General features: G+C 46.9%; 1 protein-coding gene across 10 annotated transcripts in view; it reads right to left on the reverse strand.

Annotated features, from left to right (window-relative positions):
* Positions 1–3122: 3122 nt before the first annotated feature.
* Positions 3123–21302, reverse strand: part of KTN1 (kinectin 1) — a 78131-nt gene continuing 59951 nt past the window's right edge. For 5 of the 10 annotated variants that reach the window (XM_030240056.2, XM_050974894.1, XM_050974896.1 and 2 more), the window contains 12 exons: positions 20471–20557; positions 18565–18654; positions 17474–17554; positions 16799–16888; positions 16623–16715; positions 15051–15122; positions 14523–14606; positions 14238–14321; positions 11912–11995; positions 10517–10609; positions 5062–5181; positions 3123–3650 (listed from right to left, as the gene is read on the reverse strand). In XM_030240056.2, the coding sequence (XP_030095916.2) occupies positions 5077–5181; positions 10517–10609; positions 11912–11995; positions 14238–14321; positions 14523–14606; positions 15051–15122; positions 16623–16715; positions 16799–16888; positions 17474–17554; positions 18565–18654; positions 20471–20557 (963 nt within the window). In that variant the 3' untranslated portion in view covers positions 3123–3650; positions 5062–5076. The remainder of the gene's footprint in view (positions 3651–5061; positions 5182–10516; positions 10610–11911; positions 11996–14237; positions 14322–14522; positions 14607–15050; positions 15123–16622; positions 16716–16798; positions 16889–17473; positions 17555–18564; positions 18655–20470; positions 20558–21302) is intronic. The other 5 variants (XM_050974901.1, XM_050974897.1, XM_050974898.1 and 2 more) reach the window with 4 other exon arrangements.

Here is a 21302-nt window from a genome sequence, read left to right on the forward strand (position 1 = left end):
ACAAGCACAGGGCCCATAGAGGAGTTTCTGCTGGAAGATGATGGTTAACCTTGAAGTCTGGCAGAAATATGGAGATTTCACCTTCTGGATGCTCCCTCAGGAATTCCCACTCAGCCAGCAGAAGCTCTCTCCACTCAGCTTCCACCAAGACCCAGAGAAGACCCCCCCAGTACAACCCCTCTGCCAAAGCCAGCCTGGCGAGCCCCTGGGTGACCACCAAAGTGCAACCATCCCTGGGAGAGCTGCAGGAGAAAGCCAAGGTCACACAGGGAGCAAGGGGGAGCCCTGGGAGGACACCCAGCTGTGTCACTGCAGAGGGCTTTGATGGCAAAACCAGCTGAAATATTTGGGGTGAATGAGAGCTGCATGAGCTTTTCTTTTTTAATCACAGGAATAAATAGCTGAGTGAGTCAGTGCCTGAGGAAAGGCAGCAGCAGCTCCTGGGTAAACAACATGCTGCTCCCCAGGGCTGGGAACAGCCAGGAAAGGCTGGGAGGGACTCAGGAGAGGCAGCACAACCTCAGAGCCTTTCCCTGCACCTCCCAAGGATGCCTTGTGCAGGCTGAGCTTGGACTGAGCTAAAGAATAAAATAGGGATTTATTGAAAGGCCTCAATGGATCCACCTTGGGCAGCAGCAGAGCCCAGCCAGGGCTGCACCCAAGATGGCCCAAAATGGACAAATGGTCACAGGGTCTCTCCCTGGGATCAGCTCTGCTCCATTCCCACCTTGCAGTTCATTGTCCCAGCCCAGCTTTAGCCCAGGCACTCCCACCCTGCTTGTTTTTCTCTCTCCAGCCCACGGGGTTTGTGCTCCTGGGCTGAGATTTGGATCATTTGTCCTTGGTCCCCAGCTGGAGCAGGAATTGTTTTGTCTCCCTGCTCTGTGCACAGAGCTCACCATCCCATAATATGAAGCCCAGACCCACACACTAAAGCAGCACAGAATGTGAAAATTATAAAAGCTCAAACCTGAGGCATCACCATTCCCATAGTGAGGGAAGATGCTGAACTGAAAGCAGGAGGAGCCAGGTTTGTACAGGAGCCAGGCTGCACAGGCAGCACTCAGCCCCACATCACCCAGTGCAGGCCCTCCCAGTGCAAATCACCTCTAAAAAAATAAATAAATACCCAAAAAAATCCATTGGCCAGCATCTGAACATCCCACTTTGGGCTGTTTTCCAAGAAAAGCATCCCTGTATCCATTAGCTATTGTCTCCCTCTAGTGCAGGCAGACACCATCCTGCTCCTCTCCTGCCTGGCTGGGCACCAGGGCTGGAGCTCTGCAGAAATCCCAGCCCTGGGAACACACCAGGCACCAGCCCAACCTTTGCCCTGATCCATCAGCTTCCCACACTCTTAAATATTCGTTTTCTCATCCCATTTTCTCCCAGCAGCTGCTCAGGGCAGGGGGGATTTCCACATTGAAGGTGAGCAGTGCTTTGTGCAGGGCTGGAGAGACAGTGAGATGGAACAGCATCCTTCCCTCTTCCCAGGGCTCCTGGGGAAGCAGCCTGACCTCTCCTCACCCTTCAGAGAGGGGATCAGGCTTTGCTTTCCAGGAGATCTTTCCACAGCTGCCTCTAACACCTCTGTACCTCCCCTAAAGCCAAATAAAAACCTGAGCTTCAATTTCAAAACGAAAAGATCTCCCGTCCTCTCCAGGGAGAATTCCTGCCAAGAGAGAAAGGGAATGATGCTGCAAAACTCTGCCTTTTTCAACTGAGCACTGCAGCAGCACCATCACCCCCTGCTCTGCAGCTCAGCCCACAGAAAGCCAAGAGCCTGGAGGCACAGGAATGATCCAGAGGCTCTCCAGGCACTGCTGTCCCTTCCAAAAGCATTTATTTATTTATTTATTTATTCATTGAAGGAGGCACCTCCAGCATTTGCAAAGCACCTTTTGAAGGAAAACAAGGACATCCCCTTACCTGCAGAGCTCAGATCCCACTGGGATGATGTTTCAGAGGAGTTTCCCAGCATGGGTGGCCAAGGGGACTCCCCTGAGGGGCAGGAAAGAATCAGAGGCACAGGGACACCCCAGCCCAAACCATCACCACTGAAGCTCTTGGGTTATGTTCCTAAATCATTCTAAACCAGTCAAACCTGCATGGATCCACTAAACTGCCAATTACACCCCAAAAGAGGTGTTTGGACACCTGCTGGAGCCTCTGACCCCAGCCAGGGCAAGTGTGGACACCCACCAGGGTTCAGCTTTTCCTTGGATCTGCAGTTGCAGGGTTGTGTTTCTACTTTCCACATCAAACACCTACACAAGGCAGGCTAATGGCATTTGAGTTTTAACTCCATGGAATAACAACTCCATGGAACACAACACTTCAGTGGCCACAGCTGGAGACCAGGGGGAGCTCCTGCTGTGAGGAAACCACATTTTCCAGGTTTTTTCACAGCTCTCAGCAGGACTTGGCATGATCCACATCACTGGAACCATGTAAGGAAGAGGCTTCTTTACCTCCTGCCTGGTGAAGGCCAAATATTAACTGAAAAACAGCACAGAGGGAGTGTGAACAGCTCAGGGTGAGCAGTTTGATCTGTTTCACCTCTGCAATTAACCCCCAATTAATGACTGACCCCTGTTTTATCACCTTCCCTCAGATAATCACATCCTCAAGTGTTCTAAAAAACCAAACCACCCCTAACCCTGCCCACTGCAGAATCAGGACTGAGAGGCTCCTCTAAGATACAGAGGAGAGGGCACCTGATCTCCCCACACTCCCAGCAGAATCCCTGTCCCATCAGAGACCCTCCCCACACTTGTTCCCAACAAAGCACAAGGTAACAAAGCATCCAAACCCTCTCCCAGAACTTCTTCCACCCCAGATGGACACACTGCTCACCACTGGCTTTGCCATCCAGTGTTTCCAGCTGTTCCTCCCCCTGGCACTCCCTGATCTTTTCCAAAGACAACACATGGCACAGAACCACAATTTACACAGCACTTTGACAGGGATTTCTTGTATTTTTTAAAACCTGGTGCCTCCTGCTCTGCCCAAAACCAAGCACAGTGGGTGCAGCCTGATGCTCATTTTGGGGAGGGGAGAGGTGGAAACCTCACCTGAGTCATCCAAACTGACTTGAAAGAAGAGAGCAGGAACACCTTGAATAATAGCATCCCTTTATTTGCTGACACCATTACAAAAACTGATTACATTAGCAACCCAAAAAAAAAAAAAAAAAAAAAAAAAAAAGAAAATAAAAAAAAGGAGTGTTTACTTGAGGTTGAAGTCAGAGGCAGCTAATCCCAAAAAATGTAATTAAGTAAAACAGTGTACAACATCAGTATTAAAATGTCATTTCCCATCGGTGACTTTACCACGTTGGAGTTTTCTGAACAAGTTTTATTGAGTAAAATAAGATAAAAGATTATGTGTTTACTGTCTCTCCAGGAATGTAAAGGTCTAATTATCCAAACAGGTTTGTTTTTATTATAAAACTAAACTCTGGAGGTGTCTACAGAGTTGGGGTTTTTTCTTTAAATCAGTAGTCTAACAAGGATTAGAAAAGACAAAACTCTGTTCAGTGTTTCTGACAAAGTAGAAAGGGTGAAAACATAAATAAGGCTTTAATTTGGCAAAATATAATACAATGCCTTCTGCTATCCTCAAATGAACGATTCCCCCGTGATTTCACTCTGCAAGAGAAACACAAATCACCAGGTCAGAGGAGCAGCCTCCCAAGGAGGGTTACAGCAATTCCTAACTCCAGCACCTTGCCTGCATTTCCTTGGTGTCAGCCCATGAGGAAGCCCAGGGGAATGAGCCTGGGTGGTGGAGGCTGAGCAGGAACAGCCTCCCAGAGCAGAGGCCAAGGTGCAGCAGCTCCTCCCTCCTTCCCTCCCTCCTGGACACCCAGGTGCCCTCTGCCAGCTCTGCTGCCCCTGCTTTACAAAGGCAGGAGCACAAAAAGCTCCTGAATCAGGAATGCAACAAATCCCATCCTCAGCAGATGAAAGGGAGCTCTGACACTCCTCATTCAGTGCTGCCTCCCAAGACAAACAGCTCCCAGTTCAGACCCAAATCTGCATCAGCTCCCTTAAAAAGTTCAGTGTTTGAGCTTATCCATCCTTCAGCTGACTCTGGGTTATTTAACTTTATCTACAACTCCTGAAAGGTGCCTGTGCTCAGCTGGGCTCTGTCTCCAGCAGCACTGACAGAACCAGAGCACACAGCCTCAAGCTGCACCAAGGGAAATACAGGTTGGATATCAGCAGAAAGTGTTTCACAGAAAGGGTGAGAAAGTTCTGGAATGGCTGCCCAGGGAGGTGGTGCAGTCCCCATCCCTGGGTGTGTTTGACAAAGCCTGGATGTGGCACTGGGTGCCAGGGCTGAGTTGAGGAGTTGGGGCTGGGTTGGACTGGATGATCCTGAAGGTCTCTCCCAACCCAGGGATTCTGGGAATTCTGTGAATCACCAGGTTTCCAAGCTGGCTGAGTATTAAAATTAAAGCCTTGTCCACGTGTCTGTAACAGCTCAAGAGCTCATGGCAGGCTGGTGTTCAGACACTCCCAGCCACTGCTGTGGGTTGTTTAATATCCTCCATCCCAAAGCAATCAGAGCAATGGCTGGTGGAGCAAACAAAGGGGAAAAAAGGCTCTGAGAGAACAAATCCTGCTGCAGGAAGTAGCAGGGAGGAGTGGAATTACCTGCCTACATGAGGGACAGAAGATCAGTCTCAGCTCACTGACATGTGCATCCAGAGAGGAACAAATCCAGGGCCTACCAGGAGCTTTTTATGATTTGCATGGGGAATTTGGATGAGTATTAGGAAAAGATTCTTCACTACAAGTGTTAGCAGGGTCAGGCATTAGAACAGGGCAGTGATGGAATCTCCATCCCTGGATGTGGGGACAGGAACAGTGCTGGCCTTGGGAGAACTGGGGGAAAGGCTGCACTCAGTCTCAGAAGGCTTTTCCAACCATAATAATTCACTGATTGTAAAAAGTCTCATATTCTGACATGGGAGTTGTTAATTTGAACAAAGTCCCACCATAACACACCAATGGCCTTGCCAGCAGCTGAACTGGGGGCACTGTCCACACCCACCTGGCTGTAGTGTCCTCATCCCTTTGACAGCATTTGGCTTACTGACACAAGCAGCTTCTTGAGGTGACCCACATCCTGGGTAAGATTCACCACCACATTTCTCCTTTTATCACTCAATTCCTGAAAGAAGGAAAAAAAAAAAAAATCATTAAAAACTCATTTACAATCTAATTACCAAGAAAGCCCAGAATTAGATCCTCTGTATAAAATTACAACTCGTGGTGCAGAAGGGAACAATTCTTGTCAGTCAGAGGGTTATGGCCACATTTAAGGAGAACATGGTTCAAAGTCAAGGAGCCCTTTCCTGTTCCAGGGAACCACCTGCACATCCAGCTCCTACCCTCCCTGCCTGGGGCTCCAGCCCTCCCTGCTTCCAGGAGCTGTGCAGGTATCCTCAGCTGATCCAGCCTCAAAGGTTATTGCCCCACCAGCCTGGCTGAACCCCCACAAATGTGGTTTATCACACAGGCCAGGGTGCACAGCTGATGCCTCAGGTTTGAGCTTTTCTGTTTTTCACACTCTGTGCTGCTTTAGTGTGTGGGTCTGGGCTTCACATCAGGGGATGGTGAGCTCTGTGCACAGAGCAGGGAGACAAAACAATTCCTGCTCCAGCTGGGGACCAAGGACAAATGATCCAAATCTCAGCCCAGGAGCACAAACCCCATGGGCTGAAGAAGGATGAGACTGCATGGGCTGGAGCTGGAATGGGACAATGAACTCCAATTAACTTCTGCAAATGCAGCAGAACTGATCAAAGTGAGAGACCCCATGACCAACTTCCCATTTTCGGACCATTTTGGTTCATCTTGGGTGCAGCCCTGGCTGGGCTCTGGTGCTGCCCAAGGTGGATCCATTGAGGCCTTTCAATAAATCCCTATTTTATTCTTTAGCTCAGTCCAGTCTCTGCTCTGGGGCAGCCCCCACAAGGCATCACAGGCACAGCTCCTGAGCCCAGAGCTGGAACAGCAGAACTCCTGCACCACCAAGGCCTGGCTGTGACTGAGGAGCTGGGGGATGTGTCCTCAGCAGTACCCAACAGCCCAGCCCAAGGCAGCTCCAGCTGTGACACAGCATTTGGAACAGCTGCCTGGAGATCCACACCCCTCCCCACCCACAGCCATCCCATGGATTCACCCTCTGCTCCAAACCCCTGGGAAATTCCCACTTGGCTTCACACAACAGTCCAAGCACCAGAAAACACAGAGAAAAGGAAAAATGAAAGCTACCAGGAGCTAGAAAGTTTCCTGTGCTGAAATGAAAATGCTGAGCTTGTGTTTTGAAACAAAAATAAAAGCCTTTTTTTTATTCTAAGAATTCAAGAGTTTCTTAGTCAGGAAGTGTCACAGCTGAAGATGGACTCTCCCCCTCCTGCCTCCCTCCCTGTCAGCCTGGGCTAACAGTGCTGTGTAATCCCTGTTTTATTCTATATTTATTGATTAATTAACCCCTGGTTTATTATATTTATTAACTCCTCCAGAGATGCACAGAGCACTCCACATCCAACACCCCCACCTTACTGCTCCCTATTCAGCTCAGAACACAGACATGCAGATCACCTGCAGGAGAGCTTTTCCTTGAGATTTAACAGCTCAAAATCAGCAACTGTGCCATGGTGTCAGCAATGCAGAAGTACCCAATTCTCCACAGGGGCACAGAGGGGTTTGCAGGCTCTCAGCATCCATCAGCCCAGCTCTGGTGTTACCCACAGAATGAGACTGATGCATAATGGGGGTGCAAATCTCTCCCCAGAGCTCCAGGGAAATTAGAGGGAGTTCAGAGAGGGCCATTTTCCCTGCTCCCATTTGGCTGGAAATGCAAAATGAGCAGTAAATCAAACTCAAGCACCTGCACCATTACAGGAACAACTCTGGGCTCAGACAAGAGAACAAAACAATCTACAGCAAAGCTCTTACTCCTCTGCAACTGGTAAACATTTTTCTACTGTAAAAAAATCATTGGGTTCTGTATTAGGGTAGCCTTAACCTGTTTTACCCTTATTAAAGAAGAAAATCAGGTCTATCAAGGCTGAGACTTGGCTTAGCAGTCTCACACAGACTGATGGAAGTGGAAAGGTAAAGGCAATTAGCAGCCCAAGAGATGAATTAATCCAGCTCTGAGCAGCAGTGAGGCTGCCTGGGCAGCAGCACAGAACCAGCAGGAGCAAGGAAGGAGCCCCCAGTGCACTCCCAGCCCCCCTCTGGGAACAGCTCCTCCCTCCCTCCCTCCCTCATTTACTGCATTCCCTTCTGTTCTGTGACCTCACTAATCTCAGGCAGTGCTCACTCATGAATTATAGACACATCCCCAATCCTCCTGGGGCCAATCCTGACTAGATCCCAATGGATCTGGGCTCAGCACAGTCCTCCTGCAGCTCCTGCTAACCAGGAGTGCACAGCTGCCTCACACTGCTGAGCCCCAGCCCTCTGCTCTCCAGGACTTGGGGGAATTTAGGTCAGATAAACAGAATAAATCCTTCCCTGGGAGGGTGAGGAGGCCCTGGCACAGGGTGCCCAGAGAAGCTGTGGCTGTCCCTGGATCCCTGCAAGTGTTCCAGGCTAGGCTGGACAGGGCTTGGAACAAGCTGGGACAGTGGCAGGTGTCCCCACCCTCAGCAGGGGGTGGAACTGGAAGGTCCCTTCCAACCCAAACCATTCTGGGATTCTGTGATCCACTTCTCTGGGAGATGAGGATGGAGAGAGGAAGAGGATGGTAGTGGGGAAGGCCCTGTGATTTCAGACCCAGCAGCCACAAGAGGAGCTGGACAGATTCCCCTTGGCTGTTTGACACATCTGGCATTCCCAGTTCCCAGGGATGGACTGCTCTGCACTGAGATTTGGGGGGAGAAGCACATCAGATTGCACATAAGCCTCAGATCAAGCTCAGTGCCTAAGCAAGCTGCTGAATATAAATGATTTCCTTAAAGCACACTAAAAGCCCCCTTTAGTCATCAGCTGGTCCCATAAGTGACAAAGCAGCTGATTAGAAACCCCAAATGGTCTATTTTTAAACAGAAAGCAAAGGAGGCTAAAGAAAACACTCTGAGTGTGTTTGAGGGTTTATGCAAGTATCATTTCTCAATTTTGTGGGTTGGTTCCAGCACCCAGAAGGAACAAATATGTTCATTTTGGAGCATGTGTTTTCAGGTCCTTAGTGAAAAAGAAAGAAAAAAAGAGGCACTGTTGCTAGGTGGAAGTGGCTGGAAGACTTTCTTTTTTGATCTCAGAGCTATTTTCAGCTGGGTTTTTAGGCTTCTGGGGAGACAGTTTCCTTTTCTCCCCTCAAAAAGAGGAAAAAAAAAAGGCAGCAGAAAAGGCTTGGAGAAAAGATAATGTTCTAATTCCAGCCTCTGCCAATGGCTACCTGTCAAGTGTGCTGCTTAGACAATTAATGTATTTTTACTAATGAAGGCTTAATTGCAGGTTTATTAGGACTGTTTTTCCACACTCCCCTTTAGAACAAAGCCATGGATATTCTGGCAGAAACCTGGGCTCCACCATGTGCAGCAAGAGCAGAGCAATGTGAGAGCCACAGGGGTTTTGTGAGGTAAGACAATTAACCCAAACAAGCACTTTTGGGCCACCACAGGGCACATCTAGTGACAGCCCAGCTCAGGAGGGCTGCCAGAGCCACCAGCCACAGATGCCACAGCTGATGGCACTGCTGTCCCCATGCACCACAGGGATAAGCCAGGAAGGAACAGCACAGAGAGCTGGAGAGTGGCTTGAGGAGGGCTTTTCTCCAGCCTGCTGCAGACAGGGACACAGCACCTGACTGCCACTGATGCCTCAGGTTTTAGATTTTCTGTTTTTCACATTCTGTGCTGCTTTAGTGTGAGGGTCTGGGCTTCACATCAGGGCATGGTGAGCTCTGTGCACAGAGCAGGGAGACAAAACAATTCCTGCTCTAGCTGGGCACCAAGGACAAATGATCCAAATCTCAGCCCAGGAGCACAAACCCCGTGGGCTGGAGAGAGAAAAACAAGGCTGGGACTGGCTGGGCTAAAGCTGGGCTGGGACAATGAACTGCAAGGTGGGAATGGAGCAGAGCTGATCCCAGGGAGAGCCCCTGTGATCCTGTGACTGGTTGTCCATTTTGGGGCTATTTTGGTTCATCTTGGGTGCAGCCCTGGCTGGGCTCTGGTGCTGCCCAAGGTGCATCCATGGAGGCCTTTCAATAAATCCCTGCTTTATTGTTTAGCTCAGTCCAGTCTCTGTTCTAGGTCAGCCTTCACAAGGCATCAGCACCCAAACCCCTGACCTCCCTGGGAGCACAGGGAGGGCTCAGCAGCCTCCAGGAATCAGCTCCCAGGGTTGGCACATCTGAAATCTCACAGGCTCAGCTGCATCCTTGGCTCAGCCACAGTGAGCCCAGCACAGGGGTCCATCAGCATCCATGAGTGATGAGCCTGGAAAAGCCATTCCATTCCTCCTAATGACTACAAAGGCTTTCCTGCAGCTCTCCTCAGAGAACCCCGAGCTTCCTCTCACAGCTGATGAAGCCACTTAGGTTCAGCAGCTAAAAGGAGCTGATATAAATTATTTGTGCTATCAGCAAGAGCTCCTCTGCCCCTCAAATGACAGCAGGTCTTTCCACTCAGAAGAAAATGGGGAATGAGCTCCACTGACACCACTGAGCTGGGAAAGAATCTCCTTCAGCCTTCTCAGCTGCCCTCTGGAAAGCTGTTCCAGGGCTGGTGTGAAAGCTCTTTTGGCCAGAGATGGAAAAAGCCACTGACAAAGCCCCAGCCCAGCCCCCTGTGCAGGTGGTGTCTTTAGGACTCTGAGGACCAGCTCACAGCAACTCACAGGCTCAGGGGAGCCAGCTGCCCCCAGTTCCAGACCCTAAAGCTGGAATGTCACTGCTGGAGGACACAGGAACACCAGCAGCCTGCAGAGTCACCCACCCACAGCACTCAGGCCTGAAGCTCATCTTAGCAACATTTTGCTGCTGGGCCACATCAAGGTCAACACAAATTCCCAGGAGCAGCTGAAATCAAGTCCTGGCTCTTGGCCACAGCTGCAGAGGAGCAGAAGGAACCATGTTCTGGCAAGAGAATCTCTGCCTGAGTGTTACAGCTTGTGCAAGACTGCCTTTCTTTGGCATTACTGATGTCAGAAGGGCCAACCCAACAGTGTTTTCAATTAGTCATCAGCTGAGTTATTTTTGGCTTCCCTTTTCCCTTCTTGAAGGGACAAGTCTGGGGATCTCCCCACTTTTGTCCAAACCAAACCAAAAACCCAGCAAAAGCCCAGAATCCCTGCCCTCCCTCCTTGCAAATCTGAGGCACAGGAAGGAGGGCACGATCCAGACAGCAGCAAAATTCCCAGTGAATCCTTGACACCCTGACAAGCTGGAGCACTGGATAAAGCCCCAATCAGCCAAACATCCTGTTCCTCTGCTGGGCCTCACTTCCCAAAGCTGCCACTTGGAGATTTGAGCTCCAGGAATCACTCACCGAGTCTGTGCAAACGTCGCTGTTTTCAATAACATTGGCATCCCCAAAAACCTTCCCAATTTCTCTCTCCAGAGCTGCCAAAGACTCCTGGGCCTGTAAGGGAAAGATAGGATAAAAAAAAAACATATTAAAAAAAAAAAAAAAAAAGGAAGAAACAGGAAAGGCACAACAATTAGCAAAGCCCCATCTCCCTGAGAGCACCAGAGACACAGGAAATCACTGCTCAGGAGGAAATCTCTTTTATGCCAGATTTGCTCCAGGGACCAACCCCATTTGCCAAGACTGACATGTCTCCTCACAATCAGCATGTTGCATGTCAGCCTGTCTGCATCTGAGAGCAATCCTACAGGGAAGCTTTAATAGTCTCACATCAGGTTATTAGGTAAAAAATCATGCAGTAAATTTCACAAGAGCAGGAGTGCAGGTCTCCAAAATCCTACCCCAGCTCTGTATGTACATAGGATACACCATGAACCATGGACATCAGCACAGCTGGCTTTGTATGTCAACACCCAACACAACCATCCAGAGCAAAATGTTTTAAATTCTTTATTTCAGCAGGTTTCCTTTAGCTTCTCACCTCCTCCAGTGTTTTTGTGATCACCTATCCCTGTGCAGGACAAAATATGACCCCCCAACAGCATTTCCCACTCCAGCCCTGGAAGAACTCAGCCCAGTTTGATACTATGCTGGAGGAACAAGGTGCTGCAGAGCCTGGAGCCAGAGCCCAGCACTCCACAGGCTACTCCTGTCTCCAATTTTCCCATGACACCTTTGTTTCTGGAGTGACAGCACTGAGACCTCTCATGCTTCAAGATTTCCCACTCCAACCCATCCTGTCATTGAGGAAAAGCACAGGAAATCCACCTGTTTGTCCCATCACACTTGCACAGATCCAACTTTCAGGATTTGCAGTCTCCTGGGTTACAGTGGATATGTCACCACATGCAAAGGGGCAGATGCTCTGGGAAGCAGTTTGCAGCCCTCTGCCATCTGAGACTGGATTTAAAAACCTGCAGTGTGGGTGGAGGGCTGTGGGATGGGCTTTTTGTTAGGCTGGGGTTTCTTTTAAATAAAGAATTATTTGTCAGCCACAAATCCCCACTTGTACCTGTTGGCATAAAATTATCAGGAACAGGGGAGTCTCTCAAGAAGGATGATTAAACAGAGCTTTTAGCTGCAGGTTTTATCCTCTCATTTTATCATCATCATTTTAGCTGCAGTTTCATGCATTTCTGACATGCAGGTAGAGCTCTTACAGTCCCTGCCAGTGGAACAAGACACCCCACCAGCTCCAATCAAGTTCCAAACCATCATTTCCAGCACTGCAAAACTACAGGCATTGAGGGGTTCTGCTAACATTTATATGTGCAACTGCTAAGGGTCTCTGCTTACCTTGGGCAAGTCACCAGCTACTTTTTCTCTCTCATTTTGATCAACTTTGAGTTTTGATAGTGTTTCATTTAGCTGTGTTTTCAGCTGCAAAAGAGTAACCAAGCACATCAGTTCCACTCACACACACAGATCTCCTCTGTCTGTCCCAGGGATTAACCCAGTGCACATGGACTGCAAAGGGAGTCAGATTTACTGACAATTACTGCACACAGGGGATTAGTGGACATGTATGATGAGGTTTACCAGGACAGTCAAGGAAGAGAGACTCCATCTGTAAAGATAAAGGTAAAGAATGGAAACTGCAGAAGACAAAAACGTGGTTGGCATTGGCTTCCTTAGGAGTGGTTTCAACTTTGCACCTCCATTCCAGGGGGAGCATCAGCCTCTCCAGCATCCTTAGCAAGGGAGTCAGCCCAGACTCCAACTTAATTCACAGCAAATATGCAAAAATGAAGATTGTCATCTTGCTAGAGCAGGCTAAAAGTCTCTCTACTGCTGAATAAACTAAAAAGCTCTACTTATCATCTTAATAAAGCACCACTTACTACAACTATGTTGACTTAACCAGTCTGTTAATGGCACATCAAGGCATGAATCACTGACAGGGGGATATTAACTTGTCGATTGTGTTTAGATTCAATCCAAAATAGTGAAACTATTTCAGTCAAGAGGGATGAATACTTTGTACTGGCTGCAGTCAGTACTTAAACTGCAGCCTTTCCAAAGGTACACAGTTTTTTAAAGGATATTTTGATTGCTCTTCAATACAGCACACAGAACCAGCCAGAGCACTTGAGGCTTGAGCCTCAAACAGAAGTGCTAACAAGGAGCTCGAGTGCCAATTTTGTTGGATTTGAGCCTCTGAAGTGTGCTGTGCTAATGTTCACTATTCCTGCTGTCAATCTTCCTGGAAGCCAGCAGGAGATTAAAGGAGGGAACAATGGGCTACTCAGAGCCCTGAATTTTTACTGACTCCAAACCTACACACTGCGTTTGTCTCACCCTTGCAAGGCTTCCCCCTTTGGAGCACCTGGGCTGGTGAATGCTGGGCTTACACATTTTGAGGAAGCTCCTCACAGCTTCACTTTTTCCTTGCTTACCTTTTAAATAATGGGGAACCCATTCTGAAATGCCACAGTTTCTATTCCTCAGCCTCCTGCAGAAGCCACTCACACACACTCAGGACAGCATTCCTGAGCCAGCTGCATGGAGGTGCCTGTTTAACATCCTCACACTCCCACCAGCACAGCACCATCACATTGCACTCAAGCTGCCCTAGCAGGGAGCTCAGCTTTTTAAGCTTTTGTTGTGCCCAGACATAATAAACTGTTGCCTCAAAGAGGTTGGTGTTTACTGATTAACTCCCAGATATACATTCAATTCCCATTTTCCCTGCTTTCAGAAGGAGAGGCTTTGCTTGCTGAGGGTACCATTAACTTAAGCACATTGTTACTGTGGTGGTGGGGATGATTTTTCTAAATCAACTATTTCAGCCCAGCTACATCAGTGGCAGCAGCCTGGTTGTCCCATCATCCCACAGACACGGTGACAGGGACAACCCCCCCTCATTCTGGCTCAAAAGCAGGAAAGCACTGGCCAAACACAAGCAGAGGAAGGCTCTGACTGCTCCTGCAGCCTTAAAAAACAGGTCACTGAAACAAGTGAGAAGGGAAAGGGCTCAAAATGGAAAACCATGCATCCTTAGGTCTATCCTGTTAATCCAAGTCCTTCTTGAGAAAGCTGCTAGAGGAGCATTATTGGCTGGAAGCATTTCTAGCCAAACAGGCTGTAACACATGCAAGCACCAAGCCAGCACAGCCATTCAGCCACAGCAGGGTGTCAGCAGCTGAATGGCTGAATACTCTGAATTCATCCAACTTTGGGTCTGGCCAATTTCTGTTCATACAGAGCAGGATGGAAAAGGCTCTGCAGAGTCAGAGCAGGGATAGCACTGCTGCATCCTCAAAAACTTTGGGGGAAAAAAAACCCCACCAGAGGAGAATAATCCTCCAGTTAAACTGATGAGAGCACCACTTTTGTTGCTCCAAGGACATTACACTTGCTGCTGCATATGCCTACACTGCAAATCTTCTCAAGAAGTTTCAGGGATGAAAGTCTTAGAGACTTTGGGAAAAAGTCTTAAGAACCAGCCATGCTATTGTTAGGAGCAGAGAAAAGAGACAAATTGTAAAAGTCAGACTACATAAATGATTTCAATGGACAAAAATATCAGGCTGAAGAGGTTAGCAGAACAGACAGGATTTGAAATAAGTCTCCGCTTCAGACGTATGCTGGGAGCCTCATTTGTGCCCAACAAGCTTCTTACCAAATTTAACTCTTCATTCTGTCTTACTGCTTCAGAATATGAATCATCAAGTTTTTTCTGCAATTCAGTCAAGAGATCTTTGAGCTGAAATGAAGTTTAGAGTTTTAGGATTTGTCTCCTTAGTATGCCCGTTCTCTTCTGCTCAGTTATTAGTGTGCTGCTCTACCCTAAGGTCACAAGCACACAAACTCCTCAGCCACAGGGGCTAAGCACTAGGTTAGTTTGCAGGCCAACTGGTAACCAAAAGAAAATAAAGAACAGTACAGCTTGGACAATGATGTTTACCTCTCTGACTTCTGAAACATAAGTGGATCGTTCTATTTCTGCCTTTTCTAGTTCACTTTCCAAATGTTCTCTCTCTTTTTTAAGCTAGAAACAGAAAAACAGAGTTAAAACAGGTGTTTCCAGTGCTTTCTTGCAGTATCATTTGCTGGATTTCTAATTGGCTGTAAATTCCTATCAGACATTCCATGATGCTTTGAGAGCATTTCAAGCCCAGCGATCACACAGATTTAAACGTCAGATTGCAGATTTAAACATCAAAAATAAGATAAAAAGAGAAAGAATCAAGCCCATGATTGTCAACAAGCAGTGAACTGCTCAGTCTCCCAAGAAAGAGCCCCAGTGGGTGAGTACAGAAGTAAAAACCAGAACAACTTTCCAGCTTCTCTGCTTTTTAAAAACCCTGCCCCAAAGGCTCAGGTGAAACTGCAGCACAGGCTGGGAGAAGTTCAGATTTACAGCACAAGCCTTAACTGTGTTTCAAACAAAACAAAGCTTCAAAGACAAGAAGAAAAAACCACCTGCACCTACAGTTTCAACTTCTTTGTTTTCTTCCTTTAACCTCTCCACCTCGTGCTGCAAAGAAGTGACCACGGAACGAATCTGCAGTTTGGGGGAAAAATGAAGATATTTAGTTGGGTTGGTCTGAGACAAACTCTGCATCAATACACAAGGTTGAAAAAATGACCTATAATACTTTATCCCAAATATCTAAACATTTTATCCTAAAAATATTAGAGATGAAATCAGAGTGGCTGAATAAAATAAGATGCTCACTGAAATAATTCAATTTACTGAGTCTACACCACTCCTACCTATTCCCAGCCCAAGTTCTTTGACATACTTAGAGCCCGCATGTCTGAAAGATTTGGAATAGAAGCACTAATCCAGCTGTCCATTAGCCATGGTAAGGAAAATATCCTTCCCACACTGGAAGTATTCACCATCCATGTACCCAAACCCAGCATTTTTAGCCTTTTTTGGGGCTGTGTAAGTGCAGCAGATGGCAGCACATCTATAGTTCCAGATCTGACAGCCTTTATAAGCCCCTCAAACAAAATGTTTATAAATCATCTGTTTGCTGCCAGGCTCACACAGTGCCACTCAAATTTACTAAGCTGAAATATTTTAGAAATTACTTTTTTTAAAAAAAAGCTGTTTGACCTACTTTATTTCTAGATTAGAAAATAAACATAAAAGCCCTTTTTCTTCCCATTTTTGCTATCAACAGAGCCTTCCTAAAAGGAAAGCTTTGCAGGCAATTTCAAGTGTAATTAGTTGACCATAATGGATTGGGCAGCATTTTAACAGCTTTCAGAAAACTGTTATGACTCTCTGATACTTCAATTTTAGCACAGAGTCCATATCTGCTCACAAATATACTCAAAAAAACCTATGTGCTCAATAAAAACAGAGTCCAAGTTACCAGGATCAGAAAAATATATATTCCTAGGCACACTAATGGGACACTTGTACAGTCAATCTTTGGCTTCCTAGCCCATCAGCATTAATATTATTATTTATTATTTGGCTGCTTCCTGCAGCATCTGCAAAGAACTCCTCATCCCTGGAATTATCCAAGGCCAGGCTGGACAGGGCTTGGAGCAGCCTGGGATAGTGGAAGGTGTCCCTGCCGTGGCAGGGGGTGGAACTGGATGAGTTTTAAGGTCCTTCCAACCCAAACCATTCTGGGATTCTGTGACTGTGACACAGATTTATCATAATGGTCAAAGACTTTATACCTGTGCTGTTTGTTTTTCTTGCTTCTGTAAAAATGGCAGCAGAAATAGTGACATAAATCTAAAGATATCAACAAATCCTCCATTTTTCAGTCTCCTTAGTGGAAATACATTCCTTCAAAAGAGAAAACCCAGCCTTTACATAAAGCTAAGTATCACAGCACCAAAAATAGCACTGATATGAGGAATCATTCCTATTATACTTGTTGCAGGCTTCACCTTTTTCATCCCCTGGCCATGCACACATCAAACCAGGCAGCCAGGGCTGTTCCACACCTGCCTTCACAGAGCTCAGACACTCTCTGTGACTTCAAGCAGAGCCTGCCTGGCTGCTGAGGGAAAAAAAAAACAACTTCAGAAATACCTGTTTAAGTTCCTTCTGTGATTCTTCAACTTTTATCTTCCATTTGCTTTCTTCCTCTTCCACGCTCCTCTGTAGCCTTTGTAAAATCCCCTCCTAAGAAGAGAGAGGGATTTGAAAGCTCAGAGCAGAAGAAAGGCACCTGGAACATCACAGAGGTGACCAGGCATCCCACTTACTGTCTCTGCCAGAACAGATTTGTATTTCTCACACTCCAGCTGCAGCAGGATGTGCATTTCCTCAGCCTCCTTCAACTTCTGCTCCATAGCCTGGCAAAGGAGGAAAGGCACCACAAGAGTCACATCTCAGTGGATGCATTTCAGTTCTATTCATCTTATTTCAACAAGCTGCTATCACTCCTGGGCAGCTCTGTCTTTCCAACCCATGAAAAAAATAACAGCAAGTGCAGTGTTCACCTACAACTCTCAATACTCAGTCACAAACTTTGAGTTAATGTAAAAAAACCCCATTACTTAAAAAAAAAAGAGAATGGGGATTTTCAATTTGATCAACTCACAATTCCACAAGGTACTTAGCAAAATGCAAATTAATTTCTGTAAATATCTGAACAGCAGATTGCCCAGAGAAGCTGTGGCTGACTCATCTCTGGAAGTGTTCAAGGCCAGGCTGGATAAGGCTTGAAGAACCTGGTCTAGTGACTGGCAACCCTGGCCAAAGCACAGGGGCTGGAACTGGATGATCTTTAACCCAAACCATTCGAGAATTAATATAAAGCAAGTTTCTTGTGCCTTGTCTGAGGAACCTGAACTTCCCAATCCACAGTGCAATTTGTAAGATTTATCCTGGACAAATCATTTATGCCACACACCAGCTGTCCCATCCTTTGTGCCTACCTTGACATCTTCAGATCCTGAAGCCTCTCTTAGGTATTCTTTAGCCATCTTTTCAAACCCACATATCCACTCACTGTGGCTCTGTTGGGAAATCATTCAGTTAGGCTGAGAGAGCTCTCCCCAGGCCATGTGCCTCCCCACTGCTGGGGGAGCAGTGTCCCAGTGTCCCAGGAGCTCCCACACAGCCCCATGGTTGTTGTTCAGCCAGTGCCACACACAGCTGGCAGCAGCCCAGCAGCACGAGGTGATGAGACACACACAGAGCTCAGGGGGGCCTGGATGAGCTGAAATGCAGCTGGGTGACAGAGGACTCCCTGCAAGTGCCAGGGCTCTGCAGAAGCATTTGAAGATTCAAAGGAATCTTTCCCCAAATCCCTGAGCACTTGAAGCAGATGCTGGATAACTCTAAGAAGGGTGTTTTATAACCTTACAGAAAGTCCTTTCATCAGGGCACTTTAGCACATTTGGGAACAATTTTAAACATGAATAGTCAAAACCTCCAGGGGTTATAAATGAAATGCACCCATGTTTCCAGACTCACTTGATGTTATTCACCCCATCTGAACCCCATGAACTCAGGGCATTTTCTCTGAAAAATCACTGAAATTCGCCAAAAATCACCGAGAGCCACCAAAAATATAAAACATAACATTGGAAATCAGTGCTTGAGAAGAAAATAAAACCCCTCTAAATTGTATTGACTGTCACTGAGGCACTGCAGCTCCTCTGGAGAGGTTGGGAATACAGAGATCCCCATTGTGCCAGTGAGCAAACACAGCAGGCATTATCCAGGCTGAAAATTTACTATCTCAGTGAGACACTGAATAACACAGCCAGGTAAATCAGATGTTGGGGCATAAAAACCACAAGCTAATAACCTTTATTTCGCTCTTTTAACACTTCTTGAAGCAACCCATCCACAGCTTTGCTTCCCTGTGCAAGTACAGGCTTCACCAGCGAGAGACACTCTCACCCCACTGCAAAAACCTTGGGACAGAGGGGCTGTGAGGAAACACTCCAGGACTGCCCAGCCCAGCAGGAGCAGAGCCCCCTGACCCCAGCAGGAGCTTAAGAAGATCCACTTCTCTTACCATGTTGGAAGGAAGAGAGACTTTGGGGAAGAGTTTCTGGAGGAGCTGGCGCGTCTCCACCTCGGCAGCTTCCAAGTGCTGCTGCTTCTCCTAAAGCAAGAGGAGGGCACAGGTGACACTGGGCACCACACTCACCGACCTGGCAACTGCCTCTCCTCTGCCTGCAGCAATTTACTTACCCCAGGAAGTCTTTTTCTAAGTGAGAAAGGAGCTATAGTCTCTAAAATTGCACTAAATTGCTTCAGAAATGGGCCCCAAATTGCTTCTGAATTTGGCCTTTGCATTTGTTCTCGCTTAAGCTTTTATTTTCTGAAGTTCTCCTCCAATCTAGCCTGTTTGTACAGAAATTACACCATTGTTCACTTGTCCACAACACAAACTGCACTGTGCTGAGTAACTGCACCCACTGATTGCACCAGCCCTGCCACTGAAGTTAAGTGAGCTCAAAATCAAATAGTTTAGTAAATCAACTATTTTTATTTTCTAATCTGTACTTTTAAAATAATTTTTGGTGTAAAAAAAAAAATCACCGTAAGATAACGTCATCACTTTGGAAACAGAGAATTAAAATCAAAAGGAAACTTTGTGTTAATGCACATTTGAACCAGGCCAAGAAAGGAAGATTTCAAACATTACTTTTAAATACTCAAGAGGAAACCACTTACACCCTCTTTTCCCAACCCTGGATGCAATGGGAGATAATTATTAGAGCTGTGTGACAATCTTCAGGTGTTTTTTGTTAGTGCTCTGCCAATATAAATACCCAGAGCCACAGGCACCAGAGATCTGCCCTTCCATGTATTTAATATCAAAAGCAGAGCAGCCACAGGACATGTGCTCACTGTGCTTGTGGCAGATTGGGTTAATTTAGCCATACAACACTCAGGCTCTCATTGAAACTTAAATGTAGAAAGCCTGAAGCACTGCACAGAAGGGCAGCTTGCAGACAAAATCCTCCACTGATATTTGGGATTGTTTTTCCCTTTGACATCAGTGCTGCTGCCTGGCTGCTCTGAGTTCCTCTGCTGCAAGGGATCAGTGGTGTGAGCAGGTTGAGATTCAGAGACAGAAACAGACAGGAGACATTAGGTGGTGAGGCTGTGCTGGGTGTTAGTTGGCAGCAATTCAGGAGCCACCATGAAGGGGCTAAAGGCTGTTTGCTGAAGTCTTCCAGCTGCAGGAGAAAGCAGGCAAGCATTAGCACACAGTGAGAGCCGGGACAGGCTCCTGCCAGCACAGCACAGGCTCCAGAACAGAGACACAACCCCAAACCAGAGCTCCTCTGCTCCTGGCTGCCTGACTGGTGCTCTTAGGGTTAGCTGGATGCTTTTTTTTTGAGTTCTGCACAGTGGCAATGAACACTGAATCAGGCCCATGGCAAACACAAGTTCCTGTCAGAGCAATTCACATCCCATATCATTTTGAACATTGCTCCAATGTTCCCTGTCAAGCTTCACATCTTGCTTTCAAGGAGGAAATTCACAGCTGTGGTGAGAATTTGCTGAGAAGCTCCCAGATTTTTTAATAATAATGATTTAGTCCTGGTTCTTCCCAGGTCCAACAGATTTGTTCAAGCACAGCCAAAGCCCAGTAGAAGAAAGCAGGTTGCTCACCAGCACAGCTTTTCATCTGGAGCTCCCCACAAATCAAAACCAATTCACGACAGCTCTAACAATTATGCAAACAACAATCAAAAGTCAGCATGCCCACAAACTAACCATTAAAAAAAAAAAAAAAACAGCCTAAAGACAACAGGAAGAAGCAGAGGTGAAAGTATATGAATGATCACTCAGAAGAGATTATACTTAAACTGCAGTAAAAGTTAAATGTCTCCATTTCACTTAAAGAACCAGCTGCAGATCTGCTTCTAGCTTAATGCATCATTTCTAGCAGTCAGCATTACAACCTTGGCAGTCTTGTTCACTTTGTCCTGCAGCAATTTTTCAGTTGATGCCAATGCTTCCATTGCTTCCCAGTTTTTCTCCCGAAGGTCCTAATCATTTTTAGAAAGAATGATTTCAGTTCAGCCAATATTCAAACTGTTTGTGCTTTTACTTCAGAGAAATATTTTGCATTACATTCCACCATTTGCATTTAAATGCTGGTTACTGCAAGGTGATTTTGCTGGGGAGTATGACATACACTAGCAAAAACAAGTGTGATGTTCAAAGAGTCTGAGTGAAAAGTGGGGGAGAAAAAAATGCCAATTTCTGCCCAACCTGTCCCCGTGTCCACAACTGATGCAAGTGTTACTGCAGAGCATTATCACTACAGCGACCCCACACTTTGACTGCACTTGGAAGAAGAAAGAGGGAAGTTTTCAAAAGTAGTGAGGAACACAGACACCAAACCACAGATTACACAACAGAGTGTTAGGCATGTTGCAGTGCAGAACCCAGCATGGACCCAGGAGAGATGGAGTGTGCACATTTACACCCCTGATCCTGCACCCTGACCTCAGCCCAAACCCCGGCGCTGATTTCGGGAATGCACAGCTCAGGGTTTGCAGCTCTCTCCACTGCACCCACAGAGAACTGGTTTGGTGCTCAGCAGCCCTCCTGGGAGGCTCTGGGATTTCAGAAGAGGTGAGCACATCCCAGATCCACGTGGGAAGGCCACACTGCCACCCTCCTGTGTCTTTCTTGGCGAGGTCATCAAACGTGTACTCCACAAGACATCAACACAAGCAGTGAGAGCCTGAGAGCTCCTCTAAGAGCAGCCTCACAGCTCCTCTCTAG

The sequence above is a fragment of the Serinus canaria genome, chromosome 5 (genome assembly GCF_022539315.1).
Source record: "Serinus canaria isolate serCan28SL12 chromosome 5, serCan2020, whole genome shotgun sequence".
Lineage (NCBI taxonomy): Eukaryota > Metazoa > Chordata > Aves > Passeriformes > Fringillidae > Serinus > Serinus canaria.